The 26,499-nt window shown below is 43.1% G+C and overlaps 2 protein-coding genes across 7 annotated transcripts in view; one reads left to right on the top strand and one right to left on the bottom strand.

Annotated features, from left to right (window-relative positions):
• ccdc40 (coiled-coil domain containing 40) overlaps positions 1 to 20,825 on the bottom strand; it is a 68,141-nt gene extending 47,316 nt beyond the window's left edge. The window contains exons 1-7 of one of the 4 annotated variants that reach the window (XM_055653948.1): positions 20,678 to 20,825; positions 18,769 to 18,832; positions 10,568 to 10,654; positions 8,727 to 8,822; positions 8,163 to 8,273; positions 6,405 to 6,549; positions 1,623 to 1,726 (exon numbers count right to left, since the gene is read on the bottom strand). In XM_055653948.1, coding sequence (XP_055509923.1) covers positions 1,623 to 1,726; positions 6,405 to 6,549; positions 8,163 to 8,273; positions 8,727 to 8,822; positions 10,568 to 10,654; positions 18,769 to 18,832; positions 20,678 to 20,694 — 624 coding nt within the window. In that variant the 5' untranslated portion in view covers positions 20,695 to 20,825. Of the gene's footprint in view, positions 1 to 1,622; positions 1,727 to 6,404; positions 6,550 to 8,162; positions 8,274 to 8,726; positions 8,823 to 10,210; positions 10,353 to 10,567; positions 10,655 to 18,768; positions 18,833 to 20,677 lie in introns of those variants that run through there. The other 3 variants (XM_055653950.1, XM_055653951.1, XM_055653952.1) reach the window with 3 other exon arrangements.
• A 117-nt stretch (positions 20,826 to 20,942) lies between these two features.
• The window catches only part of LOC129708287 (lysosomal alpha-glucosidase-like), a 52,318-nt gene continuing 46,761 nt past the window's right edge, over positions 20,943 to 26,499 (top strand). The window contains exons 1-2 of one of the 3 annotated variants that reach the window (XM_055653955.1): positions 20,943 to 21,123; positions 25,488 to 26,145. In XM_055653955.1, the coding sequence (XP_055509930.1) occupies positions 25,588 to 26,145 (558 nt within the window). In that variant the 5' untranslated portion in view covers positions 20,943 to 21,123; positions 25,488 to 25,587. Of the gene's footprint in view, positions 21,124 to 22,659; positions 22,889 to 25,487; positions 26,146 to 26,499 lie in introns of those variants that run through there. The other 2 variants (XM_055653953.1, XM_055653954.1) reach the window with 2 other exon arrangements.

Here is a 26,499-nt window from a genome sequence, read left to right as displayed (position 1 = left end):
GAAGGAGGTCGTCTTCACTCTCCACTATTATGTGTCCAATTTTCCCGAAGCTAGTCGAAGCTAGTCTTCAACATAGTCGAAGGAGGTCGAAGGAGGTTTTGTACATAGTCAAAGGAGATCTTCAACATGACATTTTTTCAAACTCTCCTAAACTCTTCTAAACTCGCTAATTAGGTCGCCGCAGTGGACAGCCCCTTAACTTCACTTTATAGGATTTGCCACAGTCAATGGGTCTGTGTGGGGAGTCTGGGATTTCAGGTTAATTTGGCATTGTTGGCATCATAATTTCCACATAATATTCCCTATGACCCAAGAAAGTCTATATTTTCAGGTGTGAATTATCAGTTCCTCAGATTACTATTTGGATTATTTGGTTTATAGCATAATAACATATTTTTAATATAGAACATAGAAAGGTACAGCACAGGAACAGGCCCTTCGGCCGACAATATCTGTGTTAAATATGATGCCAAGAAGCTAATCTCATCTGCCTGCACATGATCCATATGACTCCATTGCCTTCATATCCATATCCTATTTAAAAGCTTCTTAAGCACCACTATCGTATCTGCCTCCATTATCACCCCTGGCAGCACGTTCCAGGCACCCACTGTCCACTGTGTAAAAAAACTTGCCCGCACATCTATCTATCTATATCTATCTTTACATAACTAAAACTCTGATCTTGTGCTCTTTCAGTTTGCGCGTTTTTTCTATTTGCGCAAAAACGGTATGTCATAGCGCTACGATTTTTCGCCAGATCACTCGCCGTTCTCCTGTGCTGTGAGTGCAACACGTTTCGTTCCGATCGCTGGTCTATTGTAAAGGTTAGCAAGGTTTAAAAATCTTAAAAGCCGCACATGCGCAGATTGGTCTCCTCTCCTGTCAGTAACCTGGGACGGCGACGCCCCTTCCTGCGCACCATCGCTGAACTGATTGGCCGGTGCCTCTGTCACAATAAAGCTAAAGGAGTGGAGCGAGCAGAGTGTGGAGTGGCCCAGAGCCCGGCCGGCTGTGAGGTGGGGCTGAGGCCCGGGCCGGGCACAGGTGGGGCCGGGCGCACTGCCCCCCAGCTCCAGCCACTTCCCCTCTGGTCCCCCTCGCTGACTCCCCCCCCCCCCTTCCCCTTGGAACTTCCCCCGTCTTTTTCTCCAAGCTCTCACCCCCCCCCCACGCCCCCCTCCCTCACCTCCCCCCACCCCCCCTTCCCCCCCCCTTACCCCCTCTCCCCGCCCACACCCCCCCTCTCCCGCCCACACCCCCCCTCTCCCGCCCACACACCCCCCCTCTCCCGCCCACACACCTCTCTCCCCCGCCCACTCCCCCTCCCCTCCCCCACCCACGCCTCCCGTGTGACTGAGACCCAACGGGTCCCACTTAGTCCAGTCTCCTTTAAACTTTGCCTTTAATCTTTCTCATTTTTTCCCTGGGAAAAGGATTCTGACTGCCCACCCTATCTATGCCTCTTGTAACTATATTCTTTAATACACATTTTTTTTTAATTTTGTTATGATAAATGTACATCAATTTTGTAATTTAAAGTGCAACCCATAATGATTTTGAAAATAACGATCATCAAGCTCTGAAACAGATACTTTGTCTAATGCGAAAGGTTTTCTTACATGATCTGGGTCAAGCACAATCAATTCTGCTTGTTCTTCATCTGTATCCAAATCTTCTTCAACGTTTGACTCATCTACCATGGGGCGACATTCTATATCAAGGCCTAGGCAAACAGGAAAAAATATGTTCAACACCCTTGAAAGAAAGAAAATAATAGAACAAACAAATCAGATAAACCTGGTGAAGGACGATTTGAGTACGAGAGTGAAAATATCTTACTACAAATTACACTGGAATATTGTGTATAATTTCAGTTTCCTTCTGTGAAAAAGGTTATACTCTACTGCAGTGGCAGTCCTGTGAAGACCTACTAGAGTGAACCCTGGGATGGCAGCTATGTCATGCAAGGAGATATTGAGTGGGCTAGGTCTTTATTTTCTGTTTTTTAGAAGAATAAGTGGTGACTGCATTGGTTCATACACAATTCTTAGAGGGCTCAACAGGATAGATGTAAGGAAGATATTTCCCCTAGGTCTGGAATCAAGCAAATGGAGTCATGGCAAAATAAGTTGACTATTTAGAACATAAATAAGGAGAAATCTCTTCATTCAAAGTGTGATTAATCTTTCAAATTCTCTACACTTCAGTGCAATGGAGGGATGTCATTGATAATGTTCAACACAGGTCAATAGACTTCTGGTTATAATGGAATGGGGAGTGTAAATAAGCAATCTACACAATCTGAAGTTCAAGATCATCTTTAATCAGTACCCATATACAACGGTACAGCAGGTCGTTAGTTGTTAGTTCATCGTTACCGAATCAAAGACTGACCAGTGGGTTCAGTATGAATCATACAGTGGGGTGTGGTTAGTGATGCTATTCTACTATGATTGGTTCACATGCAATAACCAATCTACATCCTTCCCCGTAAAGAGCGAATATAGTTAAACACACATGCAGCTAGAATTCAAACATACTCGCCATATCTGTCAGGCGGTCTACTAATACGGCCCGAACGCGTACGGACCAAGCCCTCTCCCCCTTCGCCAGAAAAGTCAGAGGGAGGCGGTAAACCCGGAAGTGAGAAAGCAGCAGGGGACACATGTGGTGGCCGACAGGGGGAGCATGCGGGAGAGGTAGTATTGTTGTTAGTCATAGCGAAAGGATCGGCTGGTGGTGGACGTGGTTCCTTCGCAGCCAGCAAGTGTTGGCGGCTCCGACGGTACAAGACGCCCTCGATGTCAACAAGGTAAGATCGTGGTTCTTCGGGCGGGCCAACAACGCAACCTAGACGGGAATGTTCCACAGGAGTTTGCAAATGGACGACCTGGCCCGGTAGTAGTGGTTTAAGTGGTTTGCTGGGCATGTCATGAGATCGTTTCTGGATGTCGTGTTTCTCCTGGATACGCTTCTGGATCGTGGCTGGCTTCAGCACCTGCGGCACCAGCGTCTGCTGGGCAATTGGTATTGGAGGTCTTGTTGTCCTGGACATCAGACGTTGGGCTGGTGAGCCCAGGACCCCGTCTCTAGCTATGTTCCTGAGGTTTAAAAGGTCGAGATACACATCTGACTTGGCTAGGTGGGCGCATTCCATTAGCTGTTTAGCGCTTCTGACGGCTCGTTCAGCTAGCCCGTTACTTTGTGGGTATTCGGGGCTGCTCGTGACGTGGTGGAAATTTCATCGGTTGGCAAAGTGTTTGAAGGCGTGATTGGTAAACTGTCTTCCGTTGTCGGTTTGCAAGTCGACAGGTGCGCCGAATGTGGAGAAGTGTTTATGTAGCTTTTGAATGACCATCTCTGATGTGATAGAAGGCAGTAAATCAAGTTCAAACCAGTTAGAATAGGGGTCAACTGGGACTAGATAATGTTTATCGTGCCACTCGAAAATGTCTGCCGCCAGCAACGTCCAGGGCAGTGCTGTGGAGTTTGTTGCAGCAGGGGCCGTCTCTATTGGTGTGGCGCCAGGCTGTTGCAGATGGGGCACGAGGCTGTCTTGTCCCGTATGTACTTGGCCATGCAAGGCCAGTAAAACATATTCTGTGCGTGGGCCAGCGTGGCATGGCCGCTGTGTGCCTATTTGTAGTATTCGTCACGTAGTGATGAAGGGATCACGACTTTGTGGCCTTTAATTATAACACCGTCCTGTATGACCAGTTCATCGCGGACTAAGAAGAACGGCTGCACCTCCAGTGGTATGCTGGATTGCCTGTCTGGCCAGCCTTTCTTGATTATGGATGAGAGTAGCTGGAGGGTGGTCAGCGGCTGTGTGTTCGGCTGGGCGGCACAATTGTTTTGTGGGAACAAAGTCAATGCAGAGAACCGTAAACTCGTCCCGTTCATAGGGGTGCCGTTCGTTGGATGCCGGTGGTGCGCGAGACAGGGTGTCAGCCACGAGCATGTCCTTACTCTTTTTGCAAACAATTTTGAAGTCAAATCGCTGGAGTTGCATCATCATATGCTGCAGACGTGCAGGTGCTGCGTGGATAGGTTTGTTGAGGATGGTCACCAGAGGTTGGTGGCCTGTCTCGACCGTGAAAACATTCCCAAAGACGAAGTCTTTGATTTTAGAACAAGCGAAGACCACAGCCAGCAGCTCTTTCTCGATTTGCGCGTAGCGCTGTTCGGTGTCCATCATGGTGCAGGAGGCATATGCGACAGGACATAAAGTCCCATCGGCAGTTGATTGTAGGCAGGCGGCGCCAAGCCCGTATCGTGAGGCATCGCAGGCAACTGTCACAGGGCGCTTCAGGTCAAAAAATGTCAAGGTGGGAGCGCTGGTCAGCCTCGATTTTAAAGCATCAAATGCTTTTTGGTGTTGCTGGAACCAGGACCAGGCAGTATCCTTTCGAGTCAGTTATCTCAGAGGCGAACTCAGTTCACTGAGGTTCGGTATGAACTTTCCCAGATAGTTCACCATACCCAGGAATCGCTGCAGGCTAAACACGTCGGTGGGGGCTGACATCTCTGTGATGGCAGCAGTTTTTTTTCGGATCTGGTTTGAGACCATCAGGAGTGAATACATGTCCGACATAGGTGACCTCTGGAACACTGAAATTGCACTTGTTAGGGTTGAATTTCAGGTTGATCTGACGTGCCCGGTCCATGATAAGCTTTAGGTTGTTGTCATGCTCCGCTGTGTCTTTGCCATAAACCAGGATATCGTCTACGATGATGGCACATGGGAAGCCCAGGGCGCATATTTCACGGAATTTGCGCAGTAAAACATTAGGGTCATGCATAGACTCGGCAGGCACAACTACCTGATAGTTGTCGTCCTGGACAGCTGGTGCGTATTCAAAAGTCCGAGCTCTCATCATGGCTTCGGGTCCCGCCAGGTTATGTAAGAGGGAAGCCTTGACAGCGTCTGGTTCATTTCGGTGGACGATATTGATGTAGTGTCCGTAATCAATCTCAAAGAGCCTCCATCGCTCGCCGATGTCAGAATCAAAAATAAGCTGCGCAGGCTTTCTGCATGATTGAGCCATAGCGAATCAAGAAAAAAAACTGATAAACAAAAATAAAAACCGGTAAACAGGCGCAGTGGGTTACTCCAAGCTTAATGACACCATGTAAATAAGCAATTTACACAATCTGTAGTTCAAGATCATCTTTAATCAGTACCCACATACAACGTTACAGCAGGTCGTTAGTTGTCAGTGCATTGTTACCGCATCCAAGACTGACCAGTGTAGGAAGTAGGTGTTAGTATGAATCATACAATGGGGTGGGGTTAGTGATGTTATTCTACTATGATTGGTTCACATGCTCCTGTTTCATATATTCTTTTGCACAGAGCTGCCAGAACTGTTAAAGGCATCCTTAATGAGCAGGTAATTGGATAGGCATCTGAGACATTTGACAGAATCAGGTTGAGTAAACGGAAATCAAAATTGAGGGCAGCAGGTTGCATAGCAGTAGAGCTAATGTCTTCCAACGTCAGAGACCCGGGTTCCATCCTGACTACGGGTGCTTGTCTTTACGGAGTTTGTACTTTCTCCCCGTGACCTGCATGGGTTTTCTCTGAGATCTTTGGTTTCCTCCCACACTCCAAAGACGTACATGTTTGTAGGTTAATTAATTTTTTTAAATGTCCCTAGTGTGTGTAGGATAGTGTTAGTGTGCGGAGATCGCTCATCGGTGCAGGCTTGGTGGGCCGAAGGGCCTGTTTCAGTGCTGTATCTCTAAACTAAACTAAAAATAGCTGCTGATGTTGGAAATATGAAATAAGGAGTGCTGGTCAGGTGGCAACTATGGTTAAAAGAACAGAACATTTCAGATTGAAGACTGATGGTCAGAATTGGGAAAGGAAGAAAAGGTTAGTTTTAAATTACAGAGAAGGTGAAGAGAGGATTAGATAGAACAAATACTGACCATGGAAGATAAAATATCGTGAAATACAATGCCGTTATCTATGCCTTGCAAGTGAAGTTGTGCTTATGCAGGAAGAAATTCTGAGCCAAAGTTGCAAATAGGGAACATGCAGTAGAAATAGAGAGTTCAGCTACAGACAGAGAAAGCAAATTACTGAAGTAGTGGAATTTATTACAGCCTAGAAGGCTGCAAATTTCATAGCCAGGAGATATGGTAGTGTTCCTCAAGTTAGCATTGGTAATAGTGCAGAAGGACAAAGGCAGGTCAGAAAGGGAACTAGATGGAGAACTAAAGTGGCAAGCAATAGGAATTTCCTGGTTGAGTAAAATTGTTGAGGTGGTATAATCTAAACTGTCTGAACACAGTCCTAAACCTTACAACAATGGTGTTTGCAGTGGCCATTCATTTGGGCCTCTAGCATAGCAGTGGGTAGGAGGCCAAAGACCAGGCCAAGCTATCAAATTTACCTCTATTTGATGTATCTGGACAAACAAGTGCTAAACTTTGGGATTCCACAGTGATCGGCTGTTGGGAATCAACTAGCTCAACCGTCAAATTTAAATTCCTTGGTGGCATTTCAGCAGTCCCTAAGGCAACTTCATCTTGCACCGTCTGTAAGTAAGTATACACAGTTCAAATATATAAAATCAACTTTGTTTAAAATAATTATTGATTAAAGGTTATATGGTAACTGATTGCATTTATTGCCTGCATAATAGTACTAAAGGATCAAAATTAATTTTGCGGATAGAGCACAGGTCCGCACATGGTCTCGCTGATGTCGAGGAGGCCACACTAGCAGCACTGCATGCAGTGGACGAGGTTGGAAGAGGTGCATGTGAATCTTTGCGTTGCCTGGCTTACTGACATGGATAGAAAACTGGTTGGCAGACAGGAAACAAAGAGCAGGGATTAACGGGTCCCTTTCAGAATGGCGGGACTGTCATATGTTGATAGAATGGAGCGAATGGGCTTGTATACACTGGAATTAAGACGGATGAAAGGAGATCTTATTGAAACATATAAGATTATTAAGGGATTGGACACGCTAGAGGAAGGAAACATGTACCCGATGTTGGGGGAGTCCAGAACCAAGGGCCACAGTTTAAGAATAAGAGGTAGGCCATTTTGAACCGAGATGAGGAAAAACTTTTTCACCCAGAAAGTTGTAACTAAGATAGCTGAGTCAAGGGATATGGGGAGAAGGCAGGAACGGGGTACTGACTGTGGATGATCAGCCATGATCACAGTGAATGGCAGTGATGGCTCGAAGGGGCCGAATTACCTACTCCTGCACCTATTGTCTATTGAAAGGCTGTTTGGGGGTCCTGGATGGATTGAGGGAGGAGATATTAAAACAACTGTTACACCTCCTGTGTTTGCAGGGGAAAGTTCCAGGAATGGTTGAATGGAGAAGGATGAATGGAACGGGGGGAAATGGTCCCCGCAGAAGGCAGAAAAGAGTGGGAAGGAGAAAATGTGGCTAGTAGTGAGATCTTGTTGCAGCTGATGGGAATGGTGAAGGAATAATATTTGTTGCCATTGGGACCTTTTATTTCTAAGCTATTTCAATTCTCTTTCTTCAGTGTCACTGTAATTTTACATAATTCACTAGTGAGATGAAAGAACACAATTACATATCTAAAATTAGAACATTTTCAAGAAAATGTCCCCCCATTCCTTTATGTGGCATGTTTTAACAGTTCAAATTTCAGAAAATTGTGATAGCCAGTGCCCAGAACTTTCTCTAAGCACAAGAATTTAGAAAGAAGATGAAGACTTTGGATATATTACATAGGACATTTTCAAGAGTTATGGGGTTTTGGTTAAACCAATAAACTGGAAAAGCCGTGGCGTTTTCCAAGCGTTGATGGGAGTTCTAAAATTATTAGCACTTCAGGAATGAGTGCCGAAGTGGGTGGAGTAAACAGATAAGCTTTCAAAAGAGAATTGGATAAATATTTGAAGGGGAGATTGTAAAGATAAACAAAATGGTCCCTTTGGGAGCTATACTACTCTATGAATTTGTTTGACAGATGTCCAAAAACAGTTGCTATCAGATATTGAGAGTGAAGAATGACTAATAATTTCCAATTATGCATGAAATACCATCATATGTGGCACTCTCTATACCAAGGTTAGAGGCCATAGGGAGGTTTTAATAATCTAATAATTTACAAACTACAATCCAGAGAAAATCGATAATAATACATAACACACTTTACCATATATGTTTGTGCAGTGTCTGTATCAGACAGGGCGAAATTTACTGTAGTGACAGATTCTTGTGTGGGTGACTGTTCTTCTTCTTTAGTCATATCTTCATTACTTCCTTCCTGAATTTGTATAAAAATGCTATCAACACTTGTTTTTTTAAGTGAGACTGCTTTTTCTTATCATACACAATATTCTATTTATCAGTGACCTGCAGGAATAGATGAAAGTAGACACAAAATACTGGAATAACTCAGCGGGTGAGGCAGCATCTATGGAGAGAAGGAATGGGTGACGTTTTGGGTCGACACCCTTCCCCAGACTATCGGGGGGGGGGGGAGGGGATGGGAAAAAGATAGAAAGTGGGCGGAGACAGTAGGACTTGTCAGAGAACTGGGAAGGGGGAGGAGGGAGAAAGCAAGGGCTAACTGAAATTGGAGAAGTCAATGTTCATACTGCTGTGGTGTAAACTACCCATGCGAAGTATGAGGTTTCTTATCTTAAAATTTACAAAGTAGAAGAACAATTCACAAAATAAAAATTATGGAAAGCACTATAGAAATGCCACCCTTTACCGCATCTGCCGGTATATCTCCTGGACGTGATAATATGGGAACATCAATAGACAGTCTATCATCTTCATCGTCAAGAATTTCCACAGTAGCTTCTTCCTGATATGCATGAAAATGAACCAATTATTAGATAATTGCATTTGATTTGTCACAGATTTTTATAAACCTTGAACTAAATAGCTACATTGAACCAAGGAGCTACAAAATGAAAAATAAGAATTATAAATGATGACTGAAGTTAGTTTTTAAGCAGGCAATTGAAGGAAGTAGCACAATGCAGAAGGTTAGGTAATGATTTCAAATGTGGAATTAAAAAGGCTAAAGTTCTCACCTGAATGTGAACTGGTGGAAATAGTATGCAAGATAGATATTATTAGAAGGTCGTACCTTTTAACTAGAGAAGTGAAAAAAAGGTATTCTTCTGCAAAACCACAGGGCCAGTAACTATGACATTGAGAACTGGAAATCAATAGACAATAAGTGCAGGAGTAGGCCATTCAGCCCTTCAAGCCACTGTAATCTTGGCTAATCATCCACAATCAGTACCAAATTCCTGCCTTCTCCCCATATCCCTTGACTGCTATCTTTAAGTGCTCTGTCTAAGGGTTGGATCCTGGTTCTGGAATCACCCATGTTTGGGATCATGTTTCCTGCCTCTGGCGTGTCCAATCCCTTAATAATCTTACATGTTTCAATATGATGCCCTCTCATCCTTCTAAATTCCAGTGTATACAAGCCCTGTCTGAAGAAATGGATTCGTCTAGATGGTGGAAATATCTGCTGCATAGGTTAGAGGCAATAAAGTCATTAAATATATTCAGGCAGGTAGATATATTAAATTATTCCAAAGTGATAAAGCAATGAGGGGATTAGGTTAAATAAATAGTTACGTGGATGATCATGCAATGATTGTGCTGAATGGTAGAGCATGAACAAGGGGATGAATAGCTTACTTCTGATTCCATTTTGTATAATTTTAAAGGGAAATTAAAAAATATTTTGGTGAATTAGATTGATACTTGGAAAGGGTCTGATTTGCATGTAAATTTTACCAATGATAAGGTTCTTCCATAAAATTAGTCCTTACAGATAAAAATCAATTTTGTTTTGTTTTTCATCAGCAATACATTTTCAAAGAACAATTTATTCCATTAACATATAGGGATTTACAGTAATTGCCTGCAATTAAGACAACTGAACAAATGAACATGTGAACAAATTTTGTTTTAAACTTGACAGGTTCATCGTGGTGAGGGAAGTGTTTTTGAAGGACAAATTGGAATTGGTTATTTTTTGGACCATTGATAAAGAAAATTAAGGGTGAGAAATGCATATTTGATGTCAAGAAGATTAGACTTTATTGCCTTCCATCACAATGAGGAATGTGGGCAATCCACTGTAGTGGACGTTTATATTAACTTTTATGTAGTTGTGTGTCTTGTTGCTTTTTTTAGTATGGCTGTATGGCAATATGAATATCACTGTACCTTAATTGGTGCACGTGACAATAAAAGTCCTTTGAAACTTTTGAAGAAGGCTATCAGTCTTTCCAGTGATAATAGATGAAGAGAATGAGGATGCAAAGGAGGCTAGAGTTTATTGAACAGAGTTTGAAAAATAGAAATGAACAAGACTGCAAAGGTATGAAATAGCAAAACCAGTTGTAAATGATACCAATGATAATGTGTAGATACATAGACAATAGTGGCAGGAGTAGACCATTCGGCCCTTCGAGCCAGCACCGTCATTCAATGTGATCATGACTGATCTTAATATGCAAAATGCTACATGTTTCTGTAATTGTGGTCACATAAAAAGGGCTCTAAAATGTTATGGACTTTTACCACTTTTGTTTCTGTGTCCTCTGGAACATTTTGAGTATCTAGTGACGTGGGTTCTCCTTCGTCAGCCACATCCTCAGTAGCTTCTTCCTGATTTGCAAGAAAATGCAATCAATTAACAAATGCGTGCCCGCAAGATAGCCCAACAGAACGTTTTCCACAGGCAACCCTTTTGGTTGCAATGAATTTATTTCAAGTCCAGTTCTGAGATTTCATAGAGTCATAGAGTGATATGCTGCGGAAACAGGCCCTTCAGCCCAACTTGCCCACACCCGCCAACATGACCCAGCTATACTAGTCCCACTTGCCTGCATTTGGTCCATATCCCTCCAAACCTGTCCGATCCATGTACCTGTTTGGCTGATTCTCAAACATTGGGATAGTCCCAGCCTCAACCACCTCCTCTGGCAGCTTGTTCCATACACGCATACATGTGTAAGATGCCTATGCAATGGGCATGAATTCATCTACCATGAGATGACTCGGAGTTGCACACGACAGTTAGCATACACTCTTGACAAGATGAGAACATCATCCAATGGTAAGGGGATGCAAGACAATTTTAGACCAGGCTCTGCTGTACACACATAGCACGTGTATATGAAAACACACACAGGCATATATATATTCATCCTTGCGCCTATTCTAATGTCTTCCTTTCCTTCCCTTAATTCCTTTTCAGCCCATAGTGCAGCGGGACCGGAAATTGGACATTGCTACAATTACACAATTTCCCAAAATGCAGGCACTAATAGACTGCATTCTGTAGCTATTAGATTTTTTTTAAACAGATGATAACCTCATTTTCATAATAACTTTGTATACTAATACATTGCTCACCATGCAACACAGGTAAAAAATAAGTGCACCATAGAAACATAGGAAAATAGGTGCAGGAGTCGGCCATTCGAGCCAGCTATTCAATATGATCAAGGCTGACCATCTAAAATCAGTACCCCATTCCTGCTTTTTCCCCATATGCCCTGATTCCTTTAGCTTGAGGAGGGGAACGAGATTGGAATAATAAATGAAAAATGTATCAAAAGGTACACTTTAAGGAAGTTGGTGAAGGAAGGGAGAACTTTACATAGATTTCCAAGGTACAGATTGGAAAAGTCATGAGGAAAATGCATTTTCTCACAAACATTTTCGGTCTGCCCTTGTTAACATAACTCTGATAGTTCACAGGTTAAAAATCAGGTGGCAGTTGTTTTTACCAGCTCTGGAATATTACAATATCAGGCAGTCAGGCCAACCTCTAGGCCCAAGAAAGATGGGTATGGGAAAGGGGAATTGATATCAATAGCAAGTCATAGAAACATAGAAATTAGGTGCAGGAGTAGGCCATTCGGCCCTTCGAGCCTGCACCGCCATTCAATACGATCATGGCTGATCATCCAACTCAGTATCCCGTACCTGCCTTCTCTCCATACCCTCTGATCCCCTTTGCCACAAGGGCCACATCTAACTCCCTCGTAAATATAGCCAATGAACTGGCCTCAACTACCCTCTGTGGCAGAGAGTTCACCACTCTCTGTGTGAAAAATGTTTTTCTCATCTCGGTTTTAAAAGATTTCCCCCTTATCCATAAGCTGTGACCCCTTGTCCTGGACTTCCCCAACATCGGGAACAACCTTCCTGTATCTAGCCTGTCCAACCCCTTAAGAATTTTGTAAGTTTCTATAAGATCCCCTCTCAATCTCCTAAATTCTAGAGAGTATAAACCAAGTCTATCCAGTCTTTCTTCATAAGACAGTCCTGACATCTCAGGAATCAGTCTGGTGATCCTTCTCTGCACTCCCTCTATGGCAATAATGTCCTTCCTCAGATTTGGAGACCAAAACTGTACGCAATACCCCAGGTGTGGTCTCACCAAGACCCTGTACAACTGCAGTAGAACCTCCCTGCTCCTATACTCAAATCCTTTTGCTATGAAAGATAACATACCATTCGCTTTCTTCACTGACTGCTGTACCTGCATGCCTACTTTCAATGACTGGTGTACCATGACACCCAGGTCTCGCTGCATCTCCCCTTTTCCTAATCGGCCACCATTTAGATGTCCAAGTCCACTGCTTGGACAATGATTCTCTCCATATGTTTCTTACTTTTTCCTTAAACTTTTCCATGCAACATCCTTGACCACATGCCCTCTATTTCCACATGCCCTCTTCTCTTCGTGAATAGAGAAACTATAGAGATCCACAGGTGTTCACCTACTGCTTCATCAGCACCAATGTACTTTCCCTGCAAATTTTCACCATTTTCGATGAGATTCCACCATTAGCCTCCCTGCTTTCAGCATTCTGAAGAGAATTTGTAACTGTTAGTGATCTTCCATTTTGACTATATTAGTCTACTTTCCTATACAACCGCACAAGATACCACGTTTGGTCTTTTACATTATTCTTTCCAACATCCAGGGACAAAAAACATTTCCTATCTCATAAATTGCATTCAATGCTCATGATCTGGCTTTCTATAGGATGGAGAAACACAGATCATGTGACAGTTTTGCAAAGGACTTTAATTCAATCCACAAGAACGACACTGAACATCCCGTTGCCTGTCACTTCAAATTTTCTTGCTGCTCTTACGCAGGCCCATCTTCTGGGGCCTCTCACACATGGTTCATTTATGTTTGAGGCACAGCACTTAATCATTCATCTGAGCATAATATTAAATCCAATTTCCAACTTACTTTCTCGATATCAGAGGTGGCCAGTTCTGTTGCAAGTAATCTATCTGTCGCATTAACTCAGCTATTTTTCCTCACCATTGACAGAACCTAATCTTCTGGGCATCTCCTACAGCTTTGATCTGTGTTTCGCAGCTGTTACTTGTCCCTTTGATGTTTTTTTCTCTTTTAACTATCCTCATCAATATATCAATTAAATGACCAGCAACAAATTAAGCCATCTATTTGACATATAAATGAGGAGTTGGGCCAAAGGACCTGATTCTGTGCTGTATGGCTCTAACAGATCATCACTTTGGTAAGAAGATAGTACTTAGTACAATTTATTTCACAAACTGTTGAAAAGCAATTCAAGGTTTCACATTAACCTCTGCTATGATGATTTATTTATTTATTGACATTGATAGTTCATCTTCTCTCACTGTTTTCTAATAGCTTCATAGACTCCTACATCGTGGAGACAGGCCCCTCGGCCCAACTTACCCACGAAGACCAGCACGCCCGATCTACACTAGTCCCACCTGCCTGCATTTGGCCCATATCCCTCTAAACCTGTCCTACCCATGTACCTGTCCAAATGTAAGGAACATTGTAATAGTACCTGCCTCAACTACCTCCTCTGGGCAGTTTGTTCCATACACCCACCACCCTTTGTATAAAAAAGAAAAGTTGCCCCTCGGGTTCCTATTAAATCTTTCCCCCCAAACCTTAAACCTATGTGATCTGGTTCCCAATTCCCCTACTCTGGGTAAAGGCTCTGTGCATTTACCCTATCTATTTCTCTCATGGTCTTGTACACCTCAAGAAGATCACCACCTTATATTGAGAGCACAAAATTTTGGGGCAGGATATTGACATGGATAGAAAATTGGTTGGCAGACTGGAAACAAAGAGTAGGAATTAACAAGTCCCTTTCAGAATGGCAGGCAGTGACAAGTGGGGTGCCGCAAGGCTCGGTGCTGGGACCACAGCTATTAATATATATACAATATATATATTAATATATATCTATATTACTAAAAGTCTGTTCTTGACCGGTTTTGGCTTTCTGTGCTGCGATTTCCGAGAGTACGCCGCCACCTACGGCCGTCATTTTTGGCCACCTCGCTCAGAACCCCCCTCTGCCGCGTGTGTGCCGAGGATTTTTCCCGTCGATGAAAATTGACAGAGATATTAATGTTTTTACAAAATTCCCCATTCTCTCTGCTGCCCCTGCTGGAGGGAGGGGGAGGGACTACAAAACCAGGAAGTGGTGTGCCTCAATCAGTCTCTGCAAGTGGTGTGCCTCAATCAGAGCTCTGAATGACACTGACAAATGTCTACAGCACTGTGAGTACCCTTAATTTTGTTTGAAAATGAAAATATGGTTAGAGGTAAAAAAGCACTGCCTGCAAATGGTTGCTTGGGTTTGGGTTGTTGAAGTAAAAAGGCACTCTCTCCCCCCCCCCCCCCCTCCCCCCCCCCTCCCTCCCTCCCCACCCCCTCCCTCCCCTCTCCCCCCTCTCCCCTCTCCTCCTCTCTTTGTCTCCCTCTCCTCCCCCCCCCATCCCTCCCCTAAACCCCCTTCCCCTCCACACACCCTTACCCCCTTCCCTCCATCCTCCCTCCCCTCCCTGCTCCCCCCCACCTCTCCCCCGCCCCTCATCTCACCCCCCTCTCAGCACTCCCTCTCTCCTCCCCCCTCTCTCTCTCTCTCTCTCTCTCTCCCCTCCATTAGCGTGAGTGCGGGGCGGCGAGGGGGGGGGGGTAGTTAATGTGTGACGCTGCATGCCGCCTCCCCCCCACAACCGCACGTTGGGGGAACAGACCCAACGGGTCTGCACTTGGTTTAGTCTATATTACTAAAAGTCTGATCTTGACCGCTTTTGGCCCACTGTGCTGCGATTTCCTAGAGAATGCCTGCAAATGGTTGTTTGGGGCGTTTGGGTTGAAGTGAAAAGGCACTGCCTGCAAATGATTGTTTGGGGGGTTTGGGTTGAAGTGAATAGGCACTGCCTGCAAATGGTTGTCTAAACTTGACAACTTCCTGTTTGCACTATATTGATTTTAGAACGCTACCACTTACGGCTGTGATTTTTGGCCTTCTTAGTCAGTTCCCCTCCTCTCATCAGGTGCAGAGGATTCTTCCCATCAATGAAAAAATTAGTGTTTAAAAAATGTTGAGAATCTCTCTCCTGTCAATCACGCCATGAAGGCCACACCTTTTCTGGTGGGAGGGGGAGGGATTATAAAACCCGGAAGTGTGGGTGTGGCTCAGTCTCTGCATGATGGGGAGGGAGAGGTCACGACTGAGCTGTGAATCAACTGAACACACTGAATGTCTACTGTGTGGTTTTATGGTGGTTTTTATGGTGGTTTCACCCTGCTTGAAATAGTATGAAACTGCATTTGAATGAGGTGGCCTTGCACAAAATGGTATGAAACTGCATTTGTATGTGATGTTGTTGCACCCTACATGAAATGGTATGAAACTGCATTTGAATTTTGTGGCCTTGCACCATCCTTGAAATGGTATGAAACTGCACTTGAATTTGGTGGCCTTGCACCCTGCTTGAAGTGGTATGGAACTGCACTTGAATTTGGTGGCCTTGCACCCTGCTTGAAATGGTAGGAAACTGAACCTGAATTTTGTGGCCTTGCACCCTGCTCGAAGAAGTAAGAAACTGCATTTGAATTTGGTGGCCTTGCACCCTGCTTAAAATGGTAGGAAAATGGATTTGAATTTGGTGGCCTAGCACTCTGTTTGGAATTGGTAGAGAGGTGGAATATTGCGTCGGGGGACCAGCCCTCCCGTGTGAACATGGGACCCAACGGGTCCCACTTAGTCTAGTACAATATATATTAATGATTTAGATGAAGTAATTAAAAGTAACATTAGCAAATTTGCAGATAACACAAAGCTGGGTGGCAATGTGAACTGTGAAGAGGATGCTATGGGGATGCAGGGTGACTTTGATAGGTTGGGTGAGTGGACTGATGCATGGCAGATGCACCACAATGTGGATAAATGTGAGGTTATCCACTTTGGTGTCAAGAACAAGAAGGCAGATTATTATCTGAATGGTGTCGAATTAGGAAAAGGGGAAGTGCAATGGGACCTGGGGTGTCCTTGTACAAGAGGATTTAAGTATAGGAGCATATAGAGGTCCTTCTGCAGTTGTACATGTGGCCCTAGTGAGACCACACCTGGAGTATTGTGTGTGGTTTTGGTCTCACAATTTGAGGAAGGATATTCTTGCTATTGAGGGAGTGCAGCGTAGGTTCACAAGGTTAATTCCCAGGATGACGGGACTGTCATATGATGAAAGAATGGAACGACTGGGCTGTATTCTCGGCGTCCATATCGCGGCTGACATCTCCTGGACGGACAACACGACAGCGGTCATCAAGAAGGCTCAGCAGCGGCTGCACTTCTGAGGGTCCTCAGGAACAATGGATAAAATTGTTAAGGGATTGCTGACATACTGCATTACAGCATGGATGCAGGCAAACATGGACAGGGAGAGGCTTCAGAGGGAAACCAGGACAGCGCAGAGGATCATTGGTTGCCCTCTCCCCTCCCTGATGGACATCTACACCTCCCGCTGCCTTAGCAGGGCAAAGAAGATCACCAAAGACCGCTCCCATCCTGCGTTTGGACTGTTCGACCTGCTGCCCTCTTGAAGGCGCTATAGGTGCATCAAAGCCAGGACATACAGACTCAGGAATAGCTGCTTCCCGAGAATTTGTCTACCATAAATTCTCTGCACTGACTCAGAACGGGCTTCCATCTGTATAGGCCGATTAGCGCCACTGAATGCTATTTTTCATCTCCCTTCTGAGAGTTTTAGATTGAGCTCTTAGGGCTGAGCGGAGCTTTCAGTTCACTGTACATGTATAGGGGAGAATGGCATATCTATATCGGGGTACTGATTTAGAAGGTGAGAGAGGATCAAACATTGTTAAGGGATGGACAAGCTAGATTGGAAACATGGAGGAGTCCAGAACCAGGGGCCACAGTTTAAGAATAAGGGATAGGCCATTTAGAACTGAGACGAGGAAGAACTTTTTCACCCAGAGAGTAGTGAATTTGTGAAATTCTCTGCCTCATAAGGCAGTGGAGGCCGATTCACTGAATGCATTCAAAAGAGAGTTGGATAGAGCTCTTAGGGCTAGCGGAATCAAGGGATATGGGGAGAAGGCAGGAACGGGGTACTGATTGTGGATGATCAGCCATGATCACATTGAATGGTGGTGCTGGCTCGAAGGGCCGAAAGGCCTACACCTGCGCCTATTTTCTATGTTAAAAAGCAGGTCATACAGCATCTCTGGGAGAAAAGGAATAGGTGCCCCCCCCCCCCCCCCCCCCCCCCACCCCCCCCCAGATATTCCCTTTGCCTTATCCCCCCCCCCCCCCCCCCCCCCCCCCCCACTCTTTCTGCAACTAAACATTACCCTGTTTTCCCTTTCCCAGTTCAGACAAAGGCTATTTGACTATGTTTCACTTCAGAGGTATTGTCTGACACTCTAACATAATGCTTCCATAATACTGTCTGAATACTTCCATCATAATTTGTTTTTATTTCAGGATTTTGAGCTTTTCTCGTAGTTTAACTTTAATCTTGTTGCTTTGAATTTAATAGTTTCACTCCAATATTTGATGTTTCAGATGATGGTAGAGGAATTTAAGGCAGTAACTCGCACAAATTGTGGTTCTGCCATCATGTTTGGAATATCAACTCTAGTTTCATTATTGCCTTTTAAAAATTTTCATCTTATGCTATGTGATGTATGGATGATTTGAAGAGCCAAGCAAATGATAAATATAACTGCAACTGCCAGTAGAAGGGCAGCACAGTGCCTCAGCGGTAGAGCTGTTTTCTTACAGCACCAGGGACCATGGTTCTATCCTGACAACGGATGCTGTCTGTGCAGAGTTTATACGTTCTCCCATTGACCGTGTGGGTTTCTTCCCACATTCCAAAGACGTGCAGGTTTGTAGGTTAATTGTCTTCTGTAATATTGCCCGTCATGTGTGGGATGCAAAAATGGGATAACATAGAACTAGTGTACGGGTGATTGGTTGGTGATGTGGATTCAGCGGGCCAAAGGACCTGTTGCCACACTATGTCTCTAAACTAAATCTATATCTCCAGTTGCTATTAGAGAAACAATGCATAGCACGTTCCCTTTTTGCACCTTCAACAATCAGTTGCTTCAGTGTGCTACTGCAGAAACATGGAACACAATGCAATCATTTTAAACGGAAACCCATGCACAGTCCTTACAATGCCAGATCTGAATCTCGTACCATAACTGAAATTTCTATTCTGACTGGACTCTTTAGTCTGCAAAGCGACAAGTTAAATGGGGGAAATATTCCATGGCATAAATTGTCATGAAATTTTGGAGCAATTTTAAAAGATCATTCAAGCCCATCAACAGAGGTTCCTGATACAGCAGCTAAATCATGGGACAGCTGCTGTTAGAGATACAGGGAAAATGAATCAACCAAAGCTATATTTACCTCCTGTACACTCTCTGGTTCATCTTGATCTTGCTTCAAGTTTTCAGAAATCTCTGGAGTGTGACTAGGGATGAGAAAAAAACTACAGTTAAACAGCCATCACCCAAAATAAATTATGTACAGAAATATGGAAGCAATTTACCAGATTAATGCTACTAAAAAAACAAATATTTTAAAGATATACTTCAAGAAAAGGAAAAATATATAATTCTAGTTAAGAATATTGGACAAAATCAACAATTTGCATGTTAATCAAAACCGTTCCAAAATAATATTAGTTGCATACTTAAAAATGTTAGAAATATTAATAGTTGAATGCATTGATTGCTTAAATTGTGCTTTTTGTTTCAGTAGACAATAGGTGCAGGAGTAGGCCATTTGGCCCTTCGAACCAGCACCGCCCATTCAATGTGATCATGGCTGATCATCACCAATCAGTACCCCGTTGCAGGGGTTGCAGTCCCAATCTTTGGGACTGCAACCCTGTCTGCAATTTCAAATTATCCCAATTAATCCCAGTCTGCAATTTCCAATTATATCTTGGTTTTATAAGTAGTTTCACCATTCTCTCTTTTAAAATGAAAGTATCCCACCATGGAATCATTTTAATTGTTTTTGCATTTGGCTGGTTTTAAAGAATCTTGTGCTGTGGTCAATAAATGTACAGTATATCACATTATTTTGTGCTAAAGTTATTACATCTCCTCTCAAACTGCTCTGCGTATTCACATTTTCATCACCTTCTCCAATGATCATTCAACCCTAACCACAGTACACATTTGTTGATGACGTATTCTATTCTTTATCATTTTCATTGCCATTCTACCCCTAAATGCATATCACTACACTTGTTATTTGCTATCTAGGAGGAGAGTCATGCATCTATTTCCTCCAAGCTCTTTTATGAATATTAAAAATGTTGATCCTTAAAATTCCATAAAGTCACATTGTGCTATGTTTTAATTTCTTGCCTTAGGGCTTCCAAATACCTTTGTAAGCACTTTAAACCTATGAGACATCTAACACTTTTCCGTTGTGATGAAACAGCTCGTTGCATTGCTGAGTCACTGCTCCAGCAAAGCAGGTTTGATCTGACCTCCAGTGCTGTGTGGTATTTGGATGTTCTCCATGTGACTGCATAGGGTTCCTCTGGTTGCTGCATTTCTCTTCCACATCCAAAGACAGCAGACCAATAATTTGATTGGCCCCTATGAATTGCTCCAATTTTAGATGTGATAGAATCCAGGGAAATTGAAGGGATTGAGGAAACAAGGAAATTTGTTGAGGGAATGGGATTGCTGTGTGAGTGCGTGTATACTTGATAGGCTGAATAGCCACCTTCTCTTCAACATGGAAAGGTTAACAATGCGTTTCTCTGTGCACAACCTCTATGTGACTGATCCACAGAAGTATGTTTTCATACTAAAAAAACGTAATAGTCATACAGCTTTTCAGCCTACAACGAATAGCCTTTAGCTGAGAATAAAGAGGGACCTGGCGAGGGGGTGCAGCTGAGAACAACAGGGTCGCAGCGTGGGGGCTGCCTAAAGAACAAATAGGGACATATAGATAGACACATAAAACTGGATGGATATGCATTGTCATTACCAAATCGCCACATAATAGAAACCTTCACCATATAATCGTAATTTTTCACAATCAAAAGTTGACATAAATGACATTTTTAATAACTATGAGCATCCAGATAAATTCAAAAGTTAAATTCAAATTGACCAATATCCCCAGGCTACAAAAACAAACCCAAAACCATGGGACTTCAGCCACAATTAAATGATCTAGTGATCACATGAACTGTAACGAAATAAGAAACGACATCTATTTGACAAAGTTAACTTTTCTCATCTGAAATTAGTGTTTCGGAAACAATATTTCTCCCAAAGCAGAGTACCTCTCCTCATCCGCCATGTTCCCGGTCGCTAGGAGACACCGGCAACAACCCGCCGCCTCAGCGCGGATCACGTGCGGGGCTCTGCCACTTTCCCGCGAGGGGGGAATGTATTTTCCGTGAGCTCGGGATTGCAGCTGGAGGAGGTCGGGCTGGCATTGGACACCCCCTCCCTCTGTGTGGCAGAGCCCGGCGGCAGGGCCACTCGCTCCCTGGTTACCGACCAGGTTGGCGGCCTCTCCAAGTCTCCGCCCATGCGCATTCGGGGGAGAAGTTAGGGAAGCTTTGTCACAGGGACGCCCGATGGGCCGAGTGTTTCCAGCACCTTCTGGCTGAGTCAACAGCAGGAGGCCACTCAGCCCATCGAAACGGGTCTGCAGCGCAGCATCACAACTTTACTCTCGGCCTTGTCCTCTAATTAATTGCTCTCACTCCTGAAATATGAAGTGGTAAGCACTTATGTTTCTTATGTCTGGTTGCTTTCATTTTTTTGATAGGTTTTCTTGTTGTTGAGTTGTCAAGTTACCAGAAGGACACAAAGTGCTGAAGTAACTCGGCACTTGAGAACGTGGTTAGGTGACATTTCGGGTCGGGACCCTTCCTCAAATTTCAGACCTACTCTGAGGAAGGGTCTCGACCCGAAACGTCACCTATCCATGTTCTCCATTGAAGCTGACTGACCTGCTGAGTTACACCAACACTCTATGGCCTTTTGTGTATTAACCAGCATCAGCAGTTCCTTGTTTCCATAAGTTACCAGAAGGTACAGCCGACATGACTTTATGTACTGTGCGACAGATTTGTTTTGGATTCTTTGAAGAGGTAATCAAGTGTAGCAACGAGGGAAGGATAGTAGATGGACTTAAGTAAGGCCTTTGACATATGGGAGACATGACACTAGTTCAAAACGTAAGTTTTGCCAAATTTGATCCAATATTTGGCTTGGCAAAGAGTCAGAGGATGATTGTGGATAATAGACAATAGGTGTAGGCCATTCGGCCCTTCGAGCCAGCACCATGGCTGATCATCCATAAGTTCCTGCCTTCTCCCCATATCCCTTCACTATATTTAAGAGCTCTATATCCAACTCTCTGGAAACTTCAGAATCCACTGCTTTCTGAGCCAGGGAATTCCACAGATTTACAACTCTCTGGGTGAAAAAGTGTTTCATCATCTCTGTTTTAAATGGCTTACCCCTTATTCTTAAACTATGGCCCCTGGTTCTGGACTCCCCCAACATCGGGAAAATGTTTCCTGCCTCAAGCGTGTCCAACCCCTTAATCTATATGTTACTAAAAGTTTGATCTTGACCACATCTTGTTATTCTGTATATTGATTTTAGAAATAAACGCTGCCACTTACGGTTGTGATTTTTGGCCATCTTACTCCGAGTCCCCCTCCGCTGCGCAGGACAAGAGGATTTTTTCCCATCGATGAAAAATAAAAGAGTTATTAGTATTTAAAAAATGTTGAGATTCTCTCTCCTGAAGACCACGCCTCTTCCGGAGGGACTATAAAACCCGGAAGTGTTGAGTGCCTCAGTCAGTCTCTGCAAGATATGGTGGGGGTGGGGGGATGCATCTCTCAGTCTGAGCTGTGAATAATACTGAACACATGTCTACTGAAATGTGAGTGGTTTTACTGACCTGTCAGTGCCCTTAATGTGGTTTGAAAATATAGTTTGGAAATGCTAAAGCTGTGTTGCCTTTATTTTGGAAATACTAAAGCTGTGTTGCCTTTGGTTTGGAAATGCTAAAGCTGTGTTGCCTTTGGTTTGGAAATGCTAAAGCTGTGTTGCCTTTGGTTTGGAAATGCTAAAGTTGCCTTGCCTAATTAAAGTTGCCTTGCCTAATTAAAGTTGCCTTGCCTTTAAAGTTGCCTTCTATATAATTAAAAGCCTAATCTTGACCACTTCCTGTTTGCGCTTTCTATTGATTTTAGAAAAAAACGCTACGACGTACGGCTGTGATTTTTGGCCATCTTACTCAGAGTCCCCCTCTGCTCATCAGGTGCCGAGGATTTCTCCCATGAGTGTTTAAAAATTGTTGAGATTCTCTCTCCTGTCAATCACGCCATGAACGTCACGCCCCTTCTAGTGGGAGGGAGGAAGGACTTTAAAACCCAGAAGTGTGGGCATGGCTCAGTCTCTGCAAGATGGAGGAGGAAGAGGACACAACTCGCTCTCTTTAGTGGCCTTGCACTCTGCTTGAAATGGTATGAAACTGCACTTGAATTTGGTGGCCTTGCACCCTGCTTGAAGTGGTAAGAAACTGCACTTGAATTTAGTGGCCTTGCACCCTGCTTGAAATGGAGTTTCAAGGAATAGCCGTGAGTCAACTGCCAGCCGTGAGTGAGTGAGCTACCAGCACAACAGGCTTGCATGACTGAGCTGCGAGCCCAAGAATCCATTCGGCCGACAATGTCCACCATAGCGCTCTGGAAACCAGTCCCTTCAGCCCGCAACACCCATACTAGCGCTCCAGAACCCCCCCCCCTCACTGGCCACCAATATTGGAATTGGTGGAGAGGTGAAATATTGCATTGGGGGACCAGCCCTCCCGTGTGATGCTGGGTCCCAACGGGTCCCACTTAGTCTAGTAATCTTATAATCTTATATGTTTCAATAAGATCCCTTCTCATCCTTCTAAATTCCAGAGTATACAAGCCCAGCCGCTCCATGCTATCAACATATGACAGTCCTGCCATCCCGGGAATTAACCTCGTGAACCTACGCTGCACTCCCCTTTTGTTATTAGATACTTGAGTCTAGTGGTGTTTCAGAAGGATCAACACTGGGGTCTTATGTGATTGCAATACACATGATTGACGGATGTAGATATACGAGGCATAATCAATCTTCATGAATAATACAAGGATTGACAGAGCTGTTAGAGTGGAAAGCTACCAGGCTGCAGAGAGAATATGATTTGATGCTGAAAATTGGCAGATGGGTTGAAAGGTGAGGTGACGTGTTCGTGAGTACAAGTGAGGCTAGGCCATACATAGGAATTGTAGGAGAGTATTGAGGAACAGAGGGAATTTGGAGTACAAGCCCATAGATCCTTAAAAGTGGCGACCTAGATAGACGATGGAAAGCCTATAGGATACTGGTAATCATTAATCAGGGCATCAAATATTGAATATGGGAGGTTATGCTCCAACTTTATAAAAATCTTAGTCGGACTTCAGTTGGAGTACTGTGTGCAGTTCTGGTCACCACGCTATTAAAAGTATGTCGTAGCGATGGAGAGGGTGCAGAGGAGAGGAAAATACTAGTCAAGAGACCAGAGTTAACTTTAATAGTGCCATAAGAGCATACATCATAGGGCCATTCGCTTAATGCATCATCCAAAGGTTTTCCTCTTGCTTCCTTTGATGTACCGTGCTGAAGCACCAACCTACATTTTTATGCTCAGAATGTGCTGACAAACATGTGTTGCACGTGAGACCACAACTGATCCAAGTCTTGTATCTACTGCTATTTTTTTTTTTTGTTAAAAAAAAATGAGGTTTCTAGTTGAGCAAGTTTTAGGGCATATTTTCTGCAAAGAAAACATGGAGGCCAGGTAGTTTTCTGATAAAGGTTGATGTATGAAGAGTCAGAAGAAAGATTAGATACCAAGGACCAAGGTACAATATGAGAGTTCATAAAAAATCTGTCTCTAATGGCCAGTTGTCAGATAACTGAGTAATTGAAATACTAATCCAGCCTTGCCTTTGTTGTCGTGGATAAGATTGTGTAACGATTAATTAGATCACCTGCACCTGACATTGTTTTTCTGTGTTATTTATTTTGAACTTTGCTTTGCTCTGCTTCTCCTGATTGGGTTAAAAGATTTTCCTGAAGTGTCTAACTTTATGGATTGTAGTCAAGAAAACCAGAATATTTAGCTAAGTTGTGCAACTCCAAATAGCTATCTAGAGATGAAATATCAAGGCTGGGTTATACCAAAAAAACATATGTTCTGTGTGTTTGATTTCTGTAATTGATTTTCAAAATAAAGCCATTGGGAGAGTGGAAGGGAGATAGTCAGGAGCAAGAGCTGGCAGGTGATAGATAGGTCCAGGTGTGGAGAGGTAAATTGGTAGATGGAATTGAGGAGGAGAGATAGGAGTGGAAGTAGCAATACAGAGACTGGGACGTGATCAATGCAACCCAAGTCCTGCTTAATTTCAACCAAGCATATGGCATTGACATGTTAGCAAGGGCAGCATTTAGTCCACAGTATTATTATTTGTATGTATAGTTTTCTGAATGTAATTTTTTTTTAACTGTCTCTGTTGTGAACCATGTGAACCAGGGGGATTCAAGGACCTGAAATGTCACCTGTTCCTTTTCTCCAGAGATGCTGTCTGACCCGCTGAGTTACTCCAGCTTTCAATGTTTATCTTCGGTTTAAACCAACATCTGCAGTTCCTTCCTACACATAAGGCCTACATTTGTTGTTTGAATCTGATTGTAATAGATATCCTGATATAATGTTTGTGCATGTATTAAAAATAGGAATATTTCCATAAAAAATAATAAGAACATTAATTGTGTTCAACCCAGAATAACTAAATGATTTTCTTTTAAGACTCATTTTATTGTAGTTTCACAAAAAATAATCTGTCCTTTAAACTTTGCAGTGTATGCTTCATTCTGTCTTCCTTGTTCAGTTGAACAAAAATTAACTGTTGCAATAGAAAGAAAATTGGATATTGTCAACAATACATTACGCATTTTATTCTAACTTTGAAATGTTTGTTAACTTCCTGTATTATAAATACCAAGTTGCTTATTTTAAAATATGTCTTTTCTGCTATCATCTAGGGTAAAATCCTAAATCTCGAGATGAAGACTTTGTCTTTTCATCACATTTCCAGTACTTTGTGATATGCAGATTGAGGCCTTTTATTCAGGAAATTGAAGAATGGGATCCAATGGACTGTCATCTGTGACTAATCTAAGAACGGCTCTTAAATATGGAACCATCTTCTTAACTGTGATTCTAGGTGGAATGATTATTTACCACACTTATTCCATACCCGAGTTTCTAATCGCTTCACAATATAGTTACATAGAAATTATTAAACAAAAGTTATTGTGGCAATCTTCAATTTACAAGCATGGAACAGAAGCCTTAGAAAAAACTACCAAGCTGCCATTCAGTAAGGGTTATTACAATCACTCATTATGTGATATTGATTTCAATAGAAGGTTTGACTGTGCTTTTAATGAACAGATTGACGTGGAGAAATGCCAAGCTCGTGGCTGCTGCTGGATTCCAGTGGTCAATGCTGTCAATATGACTGCCCCTCTTTGTTTCATGCCATCAAATTATCCTACATACAACATGGACAGCCTTTCTCCAACCAAGACAGGCTTTACAGCCACACTAAGCCGAAGCAAGAATACTTTTTTCCCAAATAACATAAGGGTACTTCAGTTGGATGTAATGTACGAGGCAGCAGGCAGACTTCATTTCACGGTAAGTAATCCTGATTAGAAATGCTAATTTTAGTGTGGTCATGAAGATGTGTGTAGCTGTCAATAACAGAAAAGATACAGCTATTATCTATCATAGCATATTTCCAGTTGATGTTGTTAGTTACATTTGATATTTTCAAATAAAATCAAATTATGAGATTGCAGCATGAAAAATGAATTTGAATATAGAAGAACATTTCTGAAGTTTTCTATATCTGATGCCTTCTGCAACATTTTGTTTCTACTTAGCTAAAGACTGATTTCTGAACATTTTTTATCTTTCTACACACTCGTGCTTGTCTCTCATGCTTGAAGACAACCTCCAAATTAATAAAAAAAACAATTATTGTATGCA

This window comes from Leucoraja erinacea, chromosome 23, assembly GCF_028641065.1.
Source record: "Leucoraja erinacea ecotype New England chromosome 23, Leri_hhj_1, whole genome shotgun sequence".
Classification (NCBI taxonomy): Eukaryota; Metazoa; Chordata; class Chondrichthyes; order Rajiformes; family Rajidae; genus Leucoraja; species Leucoraja erinaceus.
This window is presented reverse-complemented; position numbering and strand designations above follow the sequence as displayed.